This window comes from Daldinia vernicosa (assembly GCF_022497035.1).
Source record: "Daldinia vernicosa strain CBS 139.73 unplaced genomic scaffold F5Y00scaffold_35, whole genome shotgun sequence".
NCBI classification, from domain to species: domain Eukaryota; kingdom Fungi; phylum Ascomycota; class Sordariomycetes; order Xylariales; family Hypoxylaceae; genus Daldinia; species Daldinia vernicosa.
In genome coordinates this window covers 90345-107036 of record NW_025953951.1, presented here as the reverse complement: position 1 = coordinate 107036, position 16692 = coordinate 90345, and the positions used below count along the sequence as shown (strand labels likewise).

At 47.9% G+C, this 16692-nt stretch overlaps 6 protein-coding genes across 6 annotated transcripts; 3 read left to right on the top strand and 3 right to left on the bottom strand.

Annotated features, from left to right (window-relative positions):
• The first annotated feature begins 166 nt into the window (after positions 1-166).
• F5Y00DRAFT_241625 (PCI-domain-containing protein) lies at positions 167-2189 on the top strand. The gene is made up of 3 exons (XM_048008396.1): positions 167-844; positions 902-1737; positions 1816-2189. Exons 1-3 carry the CDS (start codon positions 389-391, stop codon positions 2012-2014), a joined length of 1491 nt encoding a protein of 496 aa, XP_047863232.1. The 5' UTR covers positions 167-388; the 3' UTR covers positions 2015-2189.
• F5Y00DRAFT_241624 (PLP-dependent transferase) lies at positions 2190-4446 on the bottom strand. The gene is made up of 2 exons (XM_048008395.1): positions 3617-4446; positions 2190-3559 (listed from the first exon to the last, which is right to left on the bottom strand). The coding sequence occupies exons 1-2, from the start codon at positions 4005-4007 to the stop codon at positions 2508-2510; spliced, it is 1443 nt and encodes a 480-aa protein (XP_047863231.1). The 5' UTR covers positions 4008-4446; the 3' UTR covers positions 2190-2507.
• An 863-nt stretch (positions 4447-5309) lies between these two features.
• On the bottom strand, positions 5310-8268 carry F5Y00DRAFT_271245 (heterokaryon incompatibility protein-domain-containing protein; the record flags this gene model as incomplete). Its single annotated transcript, XM_048012762.1, has 2 exons — positions 6066-8268; positions 5310-6014 (listed from the first exon to the last, which is right to left on the bottom strand). Exons 1-2 carry the CDS (start codon positions 7926-7928, stop codon positions 5310-5312), a joined length of 2568 nt encoding a protein of 855 aa, XP_047863230.1. The 5' UTR covers positions 7929-8268.
• Positions 8269-10588: 2320 nt separating this feature from the next.
• Positions 10589-12129, top strand: F5Y00DRAFT_263662 (biotin synthase; the record flags this gene model as incomplete). The annotated part of the gene is made up of 4 exons (XM_048011542.1): positions 10589-10909; positions 10986-11051; positions 11115-11706; positions 11873-12129. 4 exons carry the CDS (start codon positions 10589-10591, stop codon positions 12127-12129), a joined length of 1236 nt encoding a protein of 411 aa, XP_047863229.1.
• Positions 12082-14046, bottom strand: F5Y00DRAFT_120256 (PLP-dependent transferase). The gene is made up of 2 exons (XM_048004033.1): positions 12859-14046; positions 12082-12738 (listed from the first exon to the last, which is right to left on the bottom strand). Exons 1-2 carry the CDS (start codon positions 13724-13726, stop codon positions 12185-12187), a joined length of 1422 nt encoding a protein of 473 aa, XP_047863228.1. The 5' UTR covers positions 13727-14046; the 3' UTR covers positions 12082-12184.
• On the top strand, positions 14015-16660 carry F5Y00DRAFT_254034 (PLP-dependent transferase; the record flags this gene model as incomplete). The annotated part of the gene is made up of 4 exons (XM_048010124.1): positions 14015-14202; positions 14317-14407; positions 14468-15795; positions 15889-16660. 4 exons carry the CDS (start codon positions 14015-14017, stop codon positions 16658-16660), a joined length of 2379 nt encoding a protein of 792 aa, XP_047863227.1.
• Positions 16661-16692: the final 32 nt, after the last annotated feature.

Sequence of the window (16692 nt, the reverse complement as noted above, 5' to 3'; positions counted from 1 at the left end):
GAAGAACCGGGGTAGCCCGTACCTTACGCTTTTATCTAGAACTGCTAGATAAGTACCAAGGTACCTTGAGGCTCTAGAAGGCCCACAGGTGCTCAGTGATTGGTTCATAAGCAAGTTTAGTTGTGAAAGTTACGTCCGCTGATGGCCGCCTGCAGCTGCTTGCAACCGTTGGCAAAACAGCAGCAGCTCTTCTATCCGTTATCAACTTTAAACATCAACTTTAAACTCACAGGTTCTAGGTATCATCTATCTTGTGAGAAGCTTCATCAACTACCAACGGCGACGACATTCAATTCTTTAACGATTCTGCATGCTACGATAATTCTCTCTCTTCCATAATCCCACATATTAAAGCTCAAGCCACTCCTTCCCTTCCCCCTCCTTCATCATGGGTTCCGACCCTCAGTATGCGAAATGGCCTGCTCTACCTCTAGCCCAGCATGTCTTCACCATCACGAATCCTTACGCTACTCGACCCGCCCAACAGGCTGCAATTAAGAGCTTACAAGATGGAATCAACGAGAATAAGATGGCCCCTCTGTATAAGTACCTGGCACACCCCACCGAGGGCATCCTGAATGCTACCGGCGAGACCTCATCGGCATCAGTACCTCAGAAGCCCACCAGCCGGAAACCAAGCGCCGCGGGTATGGTCGCCAGCAAAACTGTTGGTGCGACCTTACCTTGGGACGAAGATGTCTACAACAGGTTGAAGGCTGAGAACGATAAGGAGCTAGAGGAGTTCCAGAAGGAGGAGGACGAAGCTGTTGAGCAAGCTGGCGAGACGGAAATCATGGCTGCGAAGGGGAAGCGTGCCGATTTCTTTGCCAAGATTGGAGACAAGGTATTTCTATTTCCTGGCTGCTCTACAATCTAACTATTACTAATAATATCGCAACAGGACAAGGCGATAGCAGCCTACGAGGATGTCTTCGAGAAGACAGGTATCCTGGGCACCAAGATCGACCTGGTATTGGCAATAATCCGCATGGGACTGTTTTACGGCGACAAGGCTCTAGTAAAGAAGCACGTTACGCGCGCGAAGACGCTCGTCGAAAGTGGCGGCGACTGGGACCGTCGTAACCGCCTCAAGGCCTACGAGGGCCTACACCTACTTACCGTTCGTTCCTACAACCTCGCCGCGCCTCTCCTCCTCGACTCCCTGTCGACCTTCACCAGCTACGAATTATGTACATACTCCAACCTAGTCGTGTACTCCGTTCTCGCCGGCTCCGTTTCCCTCAAGCGAGTCGACTTCAAGAGCAAGGTCGTCGACGCCCCCGAGATCAAGGCCATCCTGGGCGCCGACAGCGACGATAGGCTTCTCGCCCTGTCTGGTGCTATCTCCGCGGGCCCCGGCGCTAAGGACGCCGAGATGCGCGACGCTACTCAGGAAACCGTCTCCCCTACGGCTCCTACCAAGGTTACTGCAGCCGTCAACCTGACGACGCTCGGCACCGGCTCCGACCAGCCCGAGGCCGAGCTAGCCGTTGACTTCTCACCCCTCGCCCAGCTCGTCAGCAGCTTGTACAATGGCCACTACAAGCTATTCTTCCAGGCCCTCGCCCTCGTGGAGGAGCAGTTCCTCACCCAGGACCGCTACCTCCACGAGCACAAGGGCTGGTTCATCCGCGAGATGCGCCTCCGCGCCTACCAACAACTGCTGCAGAGCTACCGCGTCGTCGGGCTCGAGAGCATGGCCAACGACTTCGGCATCACGGTCGACTTCTTGGACCGGTATGTTATATTCATCTACCCATTCTTCCCACTCCTTTGTCTCCTCTTAAATTATCTAGTATTAACCTATTATCCTAGCGACCTCGCCAAATTCATCGCCGGCGGCCGCATCCCATGCACCATCGACCGCGTAACAGGCAAGGGCATCATCGAGACAAATCGTCCCGACGACAAGAATAAGCAGTACCAGGACGTCGTCAAGCAGGGCGATCAGCTGATCACCAAGCTGCAGAAGTATGGCCAGGCCGTGCGGCTCCGCGGTAGCGAGAGGGCGTAAAAAAAGGGTAGTAGCAGTAGTATGAAAGTACCTAATAAAGATGAATAGAAGGGCGTCCAAGGCGGTTCAGCTGTTGCCGGTGACGAGATTTTGCGTGCCTGTGCAATAGACAGATAATGTAACAATACGAATCAAGCATAGACGGGCCGAGACCCACCTCGTTTTAAGCTCACAGTGAAGGAATTTGCGTGTCCACTAGGTAGGTAGGTATGCATGACCTTTATGAGTTAGGGGTGATTCTATAAGATTCGTGATGCGTAGCGGAGAGTGTGTATGTAGGTATCAAAGTCTTAACGCCCTATCCTATCCTCCCACGAAGCAATACACACATGAGGTTCCCTAAAGCGGCCGATATGACCAGTTTCGTAGGTATCTAGGTTGTTTTGTTCCTCCACAATTCCTGCTGCTCTCGAACTAAACCATCGCTAACTCCCGTGTGCCGGCCCCATACAATGCTCACTGTTGTTATTCGTTCCCTCCTCTCACTGTCTGTCTATCTGTATTTGTCCATGAATTCCTTGTGGAACTTCTTGATAGAGCCAACCCATTCAGAGCCGGGCGCTAAGAAGGTAGTGCGGAAATGCAGGGTGCCCTCGGCCTGACCAAAACCGCTTCCGGGCACGACGCATACGCCTGTAGCCTCTAGAAGGCGCATGCAGTAGAATTCGTCGGGCGTACGACCCTCCTCCTTGGCGGCCTCGGCGGCCTTGGGGGGCACGTGGATGGTAGGGAAGATGTACATACTACCTTGGGGTTCGCCACACTCAACGCCCTCCATCTCCTTGAAGGCCTCGTATAGAGTGTATGCGCGCGTCTTAAGGTTGTTATATATGGCATTGTATTCCTGGTCATATAGCTCGTACGAAGGCTCACCAGGCTTGGGCGGATTGACCATAAGTTCGACGAGACACTGGCCGATGACGGGGGCACATAGCGTAATGGACACGAACTTGTAGATCTGCTCCTCGACCTCAGGGTTGAAGCCAATCAGGTCGAAGAAGCCACCACGGTGGCCGCACTCGCCGACCATGCCCTTGGAGATGGAGTGTAGAGATGCAAGTTCAACCTCGTCGTATTTTCCGGGGTGCTCCTTTTGTAGAGTGAGCAGGACTTGGCGGAAGCTGTGGAATTTTCCGATGAAGACATTGGTCTGGTAGACTTCGTCGGCCAAAACTACGAGCTTCTCCTCAGCAGCAAATTCCAGGACGGACCGGACATCCTCCTCAGACAGCGAAGCACCCGTGGGGTTACCCGGGTTAATGATAACAATAGCGCGGACGTCGATGCCGTCAGCCTTGGCCTTGTTGTAGGACTCTTTAATAGCCGCGAGCGATGTACCCCAATGAGCGGACTCGTCGAGATAATAAGGGACGCATGTGGAGTTGAGAACGGAGAGCGAGGCGGTGTAGAGCGGATATTGAGGAATAGGCACAAGAATTCCGGTGGTAGGAGCGGCACATATTACGTGTAGGAGGGTGTTGACACCGGACGAAGCGCCGGCCGAGAGGTAGATATGTGCCGGGTCGGCGCGGAAGCCATCCCGTCCTGGATTTACCGGTCAACACGAAAATAGCATTAACTTTTGAATTAGTTTAAACTTACTTTCAAGGAATTTGGCAATGCTCTCCTTGATGGCTGGAACACCAGCACTGGCGCTGTATGCTCCAACGCTACCGGCGTGATCTAAAAGCCATCTCGCCCGTTCCAGTACGTCTGTCTTATAACCCAGGGAGTTTATTAGAACATCCTCATGTTCTAGCAGCTTAGGGTTCTCGAGAAGACTCAGAACCTGGCGGAAGTAGGTAATGGGTTTCTGATCGAGCTGCTGGGGGTTGCCGATGTTTGCGCTTATAACTTGGGAGAATGGTAGGCTCTTGTCACCCTTTTTCAGTCTGGCACGGTATTCCTCTGACTTGACAGCGAGCTCACCGCGGACGGCATACTTGGCCTCGACGATGTGCGGGTTTATGTTTCCAAGGCTGAGTCTAGCCATTGGTGCTTGATGGTGAAAATGGCGTTTAGGGGAGTGTAACAGCGACTTTGGAGATGGCGGGGTAGTGACAGACCCTGAATATGACAGTAGTAGCGAGCGCGGGGTATTAGCTGCTGCTGCTACTGCCGTTCCTGATTAAAAAAGCTTGGTTAGGTCAGGTAGTTAATACTTATGGGGGAAAGCACCCAATTTTCAAAGTTTCAAACACTATTTTTGTCCTTTTTTCTTTCTTTAAACTTTCGAATAGGGAGAAGGAAGCATCGGCTAGAGAAATTGTGGTATGTTTAGGGAATGATGAGGGAATTACAACCGGAGAAACAAATGATAATTCAATATAATAATAAATAACAATAAGCCCCAACTTGGAACTACTTGTCAAACCTCACCTCTGCACAAATTAGAAATCGTGCACTGTTTCACCCACGCGATCCAGGAAAAGACCCTACGGACGTAAAGCCCCCATATCTTTTTTTTCTGCCGCCTGACTGCGTGCGTCCAGGATTTGCCCCCTGCCTTAAAAGTGTGGGACTGGAGCGCAATGCTAAACTGTCGTGCAGCAAGGCACCGACGGTAATTGGGAGAAGTTGCATCCACTAGGAAGGCCGATAACCGGAATAGTTGAAAGAAATGCGCAACAGCCATGGTAATATGGATGATGACTTTCCAATATCCCTACTTGGTCTCCAAGCAAGGGTTGAAAAAAACAACTCGAAGGAAATACCGAAATGTAGGTACTTACCAGTTGTTATATGTAAGTCATTATGTCGATATCGAAGGGTTTGCGCTCTATGGCTATAAGCTCTCTGGGAAATGATAGCGTCAAAACTTTTAACCCGAGCAGTACGAGACGCTCCCAATCTGACTGTTGCCATCTGAGGCGAGGAAACAGTTCCGAGTTGAAAGGGAAGGAGGAGGTAAAGAGAATTGGTTAGAAAAGGGAAAAAATCACCCGAAATTGATATGAGAGTGTATTTTTTTTCTCTTTCGCGACAGCTGTAATCCAACCCTGTCTGTCCGTCTATCATAGGCTAATCTTAGAGGACGAGAAGGAAACCGAAATCTAAGAAAGTCGCTTCACCGCTAACGGCCGATTGCGCCCGGGATATCGGAGTTAAGTTGACGGGGATAAAGTCTTAGCGTCCTCTTGGTAAACGCTTAGATGAAAAGAGGTGGTTGCCATGGGAGTAGGTAACAAAGTATCACTTGTATTCAACAGAAATCAATATACTTTTTAAATTATATAGTTCACAGCCTTTTTTTTTTTTTCAACCTAACCCAAGAGCAATATGCCAAAACTCGCACTTAAATAATGATGAATTCTTCACGACTCCCGGAGATAAAGTTAAACCTCGGCTCACGATCTGATCGAGACTTAATCACATCGAATGCCCTCCGTACTTCAGTTGTCACAGTTTCTCTTCTAGGAACTAGAGACAGTGGTATCACGAATTTCCGATTCATAGTTAGATGTTGTACAGCTTCCTTAATAATGTCGACGGGTCCTTTACCATAGCTCAAATTTTCCGAGCGGAGGCCTGATATACTGTGCTCAATATTCGAGAGTGCTTGACTAAACACTCTACGCATGATGCGGCTAGTAGCAGCTGGACGTCTCTTACGTTGTCTGATAGAATTCGAAGAATGGAGAGGGTAAAGGCCTTTGAATATATCTTTGTTGAAGTTATCTTTCGGGCAAGGCGCCTTTTCTAGGTGCCGTGTTGATTCCTGCCAAAGCTCAATTTTCTTTTGAAGTTCGATGAATAGCTCTTCGCTTGAATCATAGGACTCTTTTAATATCTTCCTACGGTATTTCTCTGCGGCAGACATAGCTACGTAAAAGGCCTGCAAACATTGATACCATAGTTTATCATAATGGCATGGGATGGATTTAAGATTTGCCTCTGATCTTATAAGCCCGACAAGGAGATTCATGCGGCGATGGCTCGGCCCTCGTCCGAATACCCAGGAAAACCCAAGGCCTTTAACATTGGAGTAACGTTCTCTTTCCTGCAAATCATTAGATTAAGAACATTCTGGCCTCAAATAACATTTGCCTACCTGAGAAGAAACCCATAATCGCCAGGGACTAAACTTGAGATCCATATGAGGGTTTTTCTCGAGGAATTTGTGCACCGTCAGGATTTCGGGGTCGTTAGGAATAGGGAAATATTCAGGTTGAAGCACTATCTTCTCGCCGCCATCGGCGAATGTATAAGGTAGCCCAACCTTGCATAACCCAATGAAGGTATAGCATTTGGTACGGTTATGAATATCAGTCTTCCGAAGATGCAGGGCGTACGGCTTAGGATCCCTAACATACGGTAACATGATGATGTCCATGACCGGGTCGAATAATCTTTGGAAGCCGACCCTAACCTCGCCCCATGTGTACCTCGATCTCGGACCATCCATGTCAATACCTCTTAGTATTCTATATCCATGGATAATCAGGGACCCAGTCCGACTAAGAACAGCCTCAGGGATAGGTTGTGCCCGTTGTTCAGATGAGTCCAGTTGAATACAGACTGGACGGAACTCAGGATCGAGATCAATTTCGTCGTCGCGGGCCGCGCAACAAAAGTCAGGAACCCATGAAGGGAGATCCAAGGATCGATTATCATGTGTCGATTGGGATCCTCCGCTTCTTGCTCGTTCCAAGAGGCTCATTAAGTAACCTTTGGACATCAAGAAAGCGGCGATGCCGGTATAAACCTGTTCTAATGCCAGATTGTAATTTGCAACCAGTCCCTCCATGCTCGCGCCATCCATCATGCCGAAGAAGGCGAATATCTTATCTTCTGGTCTCGAAGCCTCGTTAGATATGCCGTCGAATATCAAACTCCCGAATTCTTCCCAGGAACTCAGCTTCCGCCTTCCGCAGTGCTGTAGCCAAAGAGGCAGGACTTTTTCAGCATGAACTTCCTTAAACATGCGCTCAATTTTCTCCTGGGAATGGTAAAGCTCGAGCGACTGAGTGTCGTACCCATGATAAAAGCTAGCAGCTTTAGCCAGAGCTAATTCCTGTATAACCCAGATGCGAGAGAAATAAGGACGAGAAAATAGCAATTTTATTTCGTCAAAGTAATAGCCGTTCTTCACATATTCTTGAACCGATTGTTCATCTGAGTTGAGAGCGAACATCGCATTACTTGTGTCCTGCGAGCCTTCTCCTAGGTAGACTAAAACCTTCTGCGCCTGAGAATATATCTCAGGCATCAACCCGACCTGTTCGCGTATTTCGTCGGCATCCTCTTGGTTAATGCATACGGAGTCTACCCATAGGTACCTTGGTTCTTCGTTATTTCGGAACCGTCGAAGCGCCGCCTCGCAATTTTCGGTAATAGGAAGCCTATACCAATTATTCTCGAGATACAGAGGCCGCCGCCTTCCACTGTCGCCTGACTCGTTCGCCCACGTATATGAAATAGCCTCATAACTCAGCTTACTTTCGGTGGATGCAATGATTAATCTTCCATGTATCGGGTCCTCAGGCTCACCCCTAGACAACTGGAGGATTCTAATAAGTAGGTTTCGTGTTGTGGGTGGCGTAGTATCCAGGGGCTGGTACTGATAGTACTGGTATGTCACGGGGTTCATATTTTGCATCGGAAGATGAACTCTTGGATCCCCGCCATCGTTAGGATGTGAAATATCGGTTATTTGGTCTGGCTTGTATATGCTTCCCTCGAAGGCACGAATAACACGATCGGCAAGGCCGGTGTTATTAATATATTGGACACTTCGTGGCCATGATAAGTCTAGTGATGACCTCTTAAGTACGCGGTGTCTCACTTCCTCTCGTGTGCTCGGGTCTGGAAGCTCTTCATCTTTTCGAACCGGGGTCCAGCATTGGACACAACACCACGCGACTTCCGGTAATTTATCGACGACGGGGTGGTCACATTCGCATAGGCTTGTCATCGTGCCAATTTTTGACCGTCAACGATAGACAGAGTGAGTTCTCAAAAATGGTTACTAAACAATTCGAGTGGAGTGTTGGGTAGGAGAATCGACGATATAAGAAGATAGTCAAGTAGTTGGTGAGGGAAAGAAGTTAAGGTCGGCACTAAAAGGAACTACATCGAGATCAAGTGGCTATGTGGAAGTCATCTTTGCTAATGATGCAACGAAAGGTAGGCTACGAGTGTCGCATTCGGGACTGGTGTCCAGTGAATCCCGCCACGTAGCGGCCTATCGCTTTTCTTGCATAGCCTAGCAAAGAAGCAAGTTATTGGAGCGTTCAGCGTTGAGATATCTTCCCACCACCAAGCTGCCATTAACCTATCTCGTCTAGGTTAAGGAAATGAGGAACCTATTGCATCGAGGAAGGTTATAAGATTAACAATTCATGCTGAAGGTAGGTAGACATCAGGTAAATATGTTGGAACTAGATTAACTTAGGTACTTAAAGTTAGGCTACGGAATCGATTTTATTCATTTAATTCTTAAGCATTACCAGCCTCGTTACAGCCACCGATAGGCGATGAAGCTACTCAGGAGATTTTACGAGGCTTGGTGAACCCAGCCTCTACATAGTAAAATATATGTTAATTCTCATTCATAATTAACATGGAACTTAAATTTATGATGTTTCTTCTTAATCAAATATCAGAGATCAAAGAACACTACATATAAAATGATAAAACAACAGGATATGTGTCGACCATAAATACTTCTGTCCAATTATTCAGACAGTTGGTAAGTTGCTGTAAGGCGTGTAATTGACGAAAAGAGAGATAGCCCTATGAAAGGGAAAATGTAATAGCAGATCCAGCCTAAGAAGATGTTGGTGCTCATCCGCAGGACTTTCGAATGTATTTTCATTAAAACGTATATTGTTTGTTGTATTCTATACCTATCACGCCACATGATTACCAGCCTCTTTTGTATTATAGCGAAGGAACCTTTCTTACGCCTATGATTCTAATATTTATTCTCAAAGGGTTTCCATTAATAAGCTTAGGGTTAGGCTCAGGCTTCTAGTCATAATAAATCTGCCGAATTTTGAAAAAGGGGTAAAATCATCCTCGCACCAAAAGGAAGCCGAGTTCGACCTAGCTCACTCACGAACCCGACAACTACCTAACTGCAATTATATATAAAATCACCACGCTGGCTTGAAAGTATCCCTTAAATTCCACGCTGAAGGGTTGAAGTATAAGATTAGACTTGATACATAGATCCGGTTTCTCGCCCTGCATTTCACATTAACATCCTAAATTATTGAATTACACTTCCAGTTCCATTTACTATGACCTCCCGGCTTGCCTAACCGTGGTTAAAGCTTAGCTTTGACGTTACTAATCCGATAATGTTCACTATATAATCTCACGTTGATGCCTTTATACCGTAGGGGCTACAGACTGGAGGGAAGTACTTATAAAAATATGTTATAGTGATGTAAAACATAAGAGTTTCTCATAATTAAATATATAGGTAATAGGTAAGGTCTTTTCATTACACAATTGTCTGCTGCCTGACATTTATGACAAGCCGTTAGAATGTCTTCAGGGCATTTCTTTGACGAAACTTCAACCAGATTAAAGTGAACCTCGGAAAAACTACATTTCTTCCAGTCATTATAGACACATCGCCATTACTATGAGTATCTACGTGAATTGTAGTAATAAGATCATGCGCCTATTGGGTCGTTCCGTAAATGTGCCATGTAGACTCTTACAGTGTCATTTTAGCTCACCTTACCAAGACTTGGGGGGAGGGGATTCACTTTTCTCAGCCCATACTCATATTTTCTCTCATTTCAATTATTATCTGTTTATGTATATTGTAAAATTTGCATCTCAATTAAAAAGTTATTTCGATGCGCATAACACCTCATATGAATGAGATAGAACGGCCTAGGAATTCATTAACATGTGATAAAAAATGAAGAGAATGATAGAAGTTCATGAGAATATGAGCACTAGCTTCATTTGAATTTATAAAGCATTTACATGATAGAATAGAGTAAAAGCATTTGAACATTCTCCTAGGTATAGCTTTGCTAATATGAGATAATTAATTTCAGGAGCAATGCCTCGCCAGCCCATCGCATATTACGTCGGCATCCTCTCCTACATACGTACGTCTATTTCAATTACGCAATACCCATAGGTAGCGAATTATATCTCGCAAATTGGAAGGCGGCGATCCTCAATGGCCTCATGCACGCCGGCGGGGATGATGTGGATTGTCGCCAATCCCTTTAGTGCCGGCTAAGTTCAACACTTGGCCGAGTGATACAGCGTCCCTTTGCCCATGGGCCATCTCGCTACCCGCGTGCCTAGTCGCTTTAGGTAGGTATATGCCGTCGACATACCTCTACATACACCATGTACACTACAATGGACATACACTAGTCGTCGTGAGGATCTCCTTCAGTAGCCGAAACCCACCACCCCACTGGCGAAAAAAGTATTGGGGGGTAGGGCTTCTGTTGAGACGTGGGGGGGTTGGCTAGAGAGAGCCCGGTATAGGCTACCTGCTGGTTGCCTGCTTTGCTGCTTCGTCATGATGTAGCCCGTTAAACTTCAAGACTGGTTCTCTTCCGTGAGTCGATGAGATTCAATCTGTGCGTAATCATGAATCCCGCGCGCCCGGTTCTTCGTCGATTTACTCAGCCGCTGGCTCGGCCTGCTCGATGTAACGGTATCCGATCGTTTACGACGGCTTCATCTCGTCCGTCTGCTGCTGCTGCTGCCGCCGCGGTCCAGCCGCAACATTTTGATCAGCCGCCTTTCCCTATTCCCGGACCGGTCCATGTTAGGCAAGAAGTTCCTATCCAAAGTACTAAGAACACCCTCCGTGATGCCGTCTCCGCGACTCAACCGAGGAATGATTGGACGAGGGACGAGATAGCGGCAATCTACAATCATCCATTGATGGATTTAGTGCACCAAGCGGTAAGATAATCATATACAAGAAACCAATGATTTTAGCTACGGCAGTGGACTCGACTGATAACACCAGCCGTAATAGAGTCTCGTCCACCGACGCTTTCATGACCCGGCCGAAGTGCAACTATGCACGCTCATGAATATCAAGGTAAACTAACACTAAATAAATTATTAAATAAATAAAGATAATCGCTAAAATACATATATCAAGACCGGCGGATGCACAGAAGACTGCTCCTACTGCGCCCAAGCTACGCGATACCAAAAAGGCACAGGACTTCAAGCGAAGAAAGTCGAGACGGTCGAGTCGGTGCTAGCAGCCGCGCGGGCAGCCAAAGAAAACGGCAGCACGCGATTCTGCATGGGCGCCGCATGGCCGGACATGCGCGGGCGCAAGAACAGCCTGCGGAACATCGCCGAGATGATCAAGGGCGTGCGAGCTCTCGGCATGGAAGCGTGCGTCACGCTGGGCATGATCGACTCGGAGCAAGCGAAGGAGCTCAAAGACGCCGGGCTGACGGCGTACAACCACAATGTCGACACGAGCCGCGAGTTCTACCCGTCTGTTATCTCGACGCGCACCTACGACGAGCGATTGAAGACTCTTAGCTACGTGCGTGACGCCGGCATCAACGTCTGCTCCGGAGGAATTCTCGGCCTTGGCGAGACGTCGACGGATCGTGTCGGCTTGCTGCATACCGTGTCGACGCTTCCCAAGCACCCGGAGAGTTTCCCGGTAAATGCTCTAGTACCTATTAAAGGCACGCCTCTTGGAGATCGTGAGCCGATCGATTTTACGAGTAGTAAGTACACCTAGATACCTTAGCCCCCTTTTGTCTGCACCTCAGGAGCATAATGCGGGATTTCGAGTCTATCCCGAAGTATAGACTACCTAGTGAGATAGGATCTTTGATGAAATGTCCTTGCGGAATCTATATGTAATTGCCTTACTAACTCTACGTATTTTAGTGCTTCGAACCATTGCTACCGCCCGCATCATCATGCCGGCAACCATCGTCCGAATAGCTGCTGGTAGGAAGACCATGTCAGAGGAGAAGCAGGCGTTATGTTTCATGGCTGGCGCGAACGCTATCTTCACTGGCGAGAAGATGCTGACAACAGAATGCAATGGCTGGGACGAGGACAAGGCTCTGTTTGATCGATGGGGTTTGGAGCCGATGAAGAGCTTTGATAAGTCTCCGCCACCCACAATTAGTGACTCATAGCTTGTAGCTAGACTAGCTAAGTTGAAAATGCTCTAACTAGTTCAAGTTATAGACGTTATAGTCGCGGTTTATCTTCCTTGATGAATCCGTCCGTAATTTCCGTGACCTTCTTGTGGGACTCCGTATTCTCCTGGGGCATCACCTCGGCCATCTGACTCTTCACCCATACCTCAATTACACTACATAGTTCATCAACTTGCTCTTTCGTGTTAGAATAATGCAAGCAGACCCTTACCCGCTCGCTCCCTAGAGGTACAGTTGGGCTTACGATAGGACGCACCATGAAGCCGAACCGTTGACAATGTTCCGCAAGACTACGAGGGGAGGCGGTTAGAATCGGGATAATCGGTGACTTCAGAGTTGTCTGCTCGACATAAAGCGTGTCTCGATTTGGCTTTAAACGAGTGTAGAGAGTATGAAGTTGATGGCGCGTATAGTAAATGAGAGTTTCCAAGTGTCGTCGCAATGGTTCAGACTGTCCGCTTATGAGAAAATCATAAACAACATCTATGCTGGCTAGTGACGTAAAGGTCATCGATGTCGTATATATAAGGCTTCTGGCGTAGTTTATCAAGTACGATCGAGTAATGGAGGAGCATAGAACGACGCCTAGTGCAGGATGTGTTAATACTCATACTCCTAGTGGTGACGGTATCTTAGCAAGCGCCAAGTTCACCAAGTTCACCAATAAAATACCGAAACATTCGCGGACGGGCATTAAATACATACCTCCGGCACAACCCATCGCTTTCCCAAAACCAAGTACCCTCGCCCATATTCGATCCTCTAAGCCGAGCTGGCATACTAGCCCACGGCCATCTTTGCCGAACACACCTACTGAGTGCGCTTCATCGACTATGACGTATCCGTTTCCAGACGGTAGGTATCGGTCAACCGTCTCAACAATTTCCTTCAAGAGTATAGTATCACCGTCCATGCTGTAAAGCCCTTCTACGCAAATGAAAACGTTAGCTTGGCAGTTAGTGACCCGCTCATCTTTCGCTAATTCCCTCAGGACATGATCTAGCCCCTGGTTCTTACTGCCACTAGCCGCTCGGCTTTCCTTGGTGTTAGCAACTCGTCCTTGTTGAGCCTCTGATATGGAACTATGCGCAAATGGGATCCTTCTCGTAGCCCGGCTCATACGCATTCCGTCATGAACACTCGCATGAATTAGCTCGTCGTAGAGAATTACATCCCCGGGCTGCGGGACAGAGCCAAGTAATCCGGTGTTGGCATCATAAGCGGAAGTGAATAAAAGTGCAGCTTCCGCGCCATGGAAAGAGGCAATTTTAGCTTCAAGCGACTCTGCAAATGGCGAATTGCCATCGAGGAGACGAGAGCCTCCTGAGCCGAGGAGCGATCTACGCGCATTGCGCGATCCGTTACTGTCTTCCGAGGTTGCGACTTCGGCCTGTAAGCGGGACAGTAATGATTTCTGAATTTCCGGGTTTGTCGATAAAGATAAATAGCCATTGGATGAAAAATCAATAAAGTTAGCTGGAGTATTGCTCAACTTTCTGAGCCTGTTGAGGGTTTTTCGGCGCGCTAAGACCTCCCCAAGCGTATCATCGAGTCGCCTCCGTGTACCTGTCATTGCCGTCCAGTGATTTGAGCACTCAAAGGATGAGGGCTGAGTACAATTATATTCATCTGTATGTAATGTTGATCATATGTCGATCAATACACTACTTATCTAGGTATACCCTAGTACGAGATGAAAACTTCCGGACCGATGTCACGGCTGCAGAGTAGTGGGGTATATATTGTTGCTTTGCCGGATTAATTGGGAATAATACTTAGCACGTAATTTTGTGTCCGCATTCAGCGGCCTTTAACAACACCAAGAAGCAACTCACCATCCTACGAGGGTGGTGTAGTGTAAATGGCACCCGCCCACCCTCTGCTTTGGAGCTCTCTTCGAGTCTTTCAAGTCTATGGAGCCAACACTGATGTTGGTAAAACTATCATAGCCACGCTTCTCTGCAGGGCTGCCAATAGTATATGGAAAAAAGAGCAGACATCGTACCTTAAGCCCGTTTCAACAGGCCCGGAAGATGAAGCCGATGATCGGTGTACGTGAGCTCTTGGCTACTCTGTCTTGTGAAACTGTGATAATACTAACCTATAGGAGTTATAGGAGTCAATGTAGAGAGCATTGGGTTACATGTGTTGATGTGAATATAGCCACATCGAAAGATACGCCCCTGGGGTCCTTCGCAAAACATTGCTGCAGTATGATCTGGCGATGAGTCCGCATGCTGCGGCAAAGGGTAAGGTACGAAACGCTCCGTCTTTGATCTTGATGGTGTTGGCGACTTAACACTTGGCTATGAAGTTAGTACCTTCGGATAAAGAGCTCCTGTCTAGGATATATCAATTCGCATCTCGGAGTGCAGCTCAACAACCCGGGTGGCTTTTCATAGAAACTGCCGGCGGCGTTCACTCTCCTGGACCAACAGGCACTACGCAAGCGGACCTATATGCGGCAGTGCGATGCCCCGTCATACTTATCGCCGACTCCAAACTCGGAGGAATCTCTTTAACCATCTCTGCTTTTGAATCCTTAAAACTGCGCGGGTATGACGTTGAGAGTATCCTCGTGTTCCAGGACAGCGAATATGATAATGAGAAGTACTTAAAAGACTACTTCACAGCCTCTCATGGTATACCCGTTGCGTCGTTCCCAAAACCCCCTCCAAGGGCGCAGGATGAAGATGCAGACGCGAAGGCGATGCTGCAGTATTACAAGGATGAAAGTCAAAGTACAGGTACTCGCAATATCCTGGAGCATCTGAACCGCAAGCACCAAGCTCGTCTTGAGAGGCTCGAGTCAATGCCCAGAGACGCATATAAACGAATATGGTGGCCCTTCACGCAACACACATCTCTCTCACCCGACAAGATTGTTGCTATCGACAGTGCCCGAGGAGACTTCTTCCAGACTGTGGTACCAAAAGCAGAAAGGGCAACCAATCAGCATGTACCTGTTTTGCAGCCTTCATTTGATGGTTCTGCATCATGGTGGACTCAAGGACTCGGACACGGCAACCCCTCACTCACGATGGCTGCAGCGTACGCAGCGGGCCGCTACGGTCATGTCATGTTTGCTGGGGCCATTCACGAGCCCGCTCTAGCCCTAGCAGACACCCTCTTATATGGGATGAGAAACCCTCGCCTTACTCGCGTGTTTTATTCGGACAATGGCAGCACAGGTGTAGAGGTTGCGGTAAAGATGGGTCTACGGGCGGCTAGACTCCGGTACGGATGGGATGCGAGTACAGATATCGGAATCATTGGACTAAAGGGTGGGTATCATGGTGACACTATGGGTGCTATGGATTGTGCCGAGCCGAGTACGTATAACGAAAACATCGAGTGGTATAACGGAAGGGGTATCTGGTTTGATTACCCGAACGTCAAGTGTAGTCATGGCCAATGGATCGTCGAAATACCCAATAAGTTGAAAGCAGACCTTGGCAGCAACAAGACTTTCGATAGTCTATCCGATGTATTTGATATCGACTCTCGAGAATCAAACGATGAACAACAAGCGTATGAGAAGTATATCGAAAGAACACTATCGTATTACGTTAGCAAAGGCCGAAAATTTGGTGCTTTACTTATGGAGCCGGTGGTGATCGGAGCAGGGGGTATGGAGTTGGTGTAAGTAAAAAGCGAGCAGTTGATTCTCTTGGGGAAAAAAAGGAAAAAAAAAAAAAAGAAAAAAAAAAGAAGCAAAGACTAATTTAGATACAGGGACCCCCTTTTCCAGCGTGCCCTTGTCAACGTCGTCCGTCGCTCAGCAAAGCTCTTTGGTTCGTGCCCCGAACCGGATCCTTCGGATCCTACATCTTGGACTGGCCTTCCCGTCATATTTGATGAAGTCTTCACGGGGCTGTATCGACTCGGCAGGTTTACTGCATCGTCGTTTCTTAAAGCTGAGGCTGATGTCTCTGTTCATGCTAAGCTCTTAACTGGCGGCTTGGTACCACTTAGTACTACATTGGCGTCCGAGAGCATTTTCAAAGCCTTTGAGAGCGATGATAAAGCCGATGCTCTGCTTCATGGACATAGTTACACAGCCCATCCTATCGGCTGCCAAGTTGCGGTAGAGTCGTTACGACAGATGCAGACGATGGAGAAGCGAGGCGAATGGGATTGGGCGAAAAGTAGTGACTGGTCAGGGTCTTTACTTGGCCAGTTTAGTGCCACGAAACCCGAGGTGTGGTCCATCTGGCCCTGGGACTTATTGAATTGGATTTCGAATCAAACAGAGCTTATAGCAGGGACTTGGGCTCTCGGTAGTATACTTGCTATTCACATGAATGCTTCGGATGGCCTAGGCTATAAGAGTAACGCAGCCCTAAAGCTACAAAGTGCTTTACTAGAGGGCAACCGGGAAACAATGTGGAATATCCATAGTCGGGTCTTGGGCAACGTGTTGTACCTCATGGGAGGTCAAAAGACGAACAAGGATGATATTACGGAGATTGCCAGCTTGATCAAACGCGCACTGACAGCGCATTGAGGAAGAGCCAACTCTAAGACGGTAATGCCTTG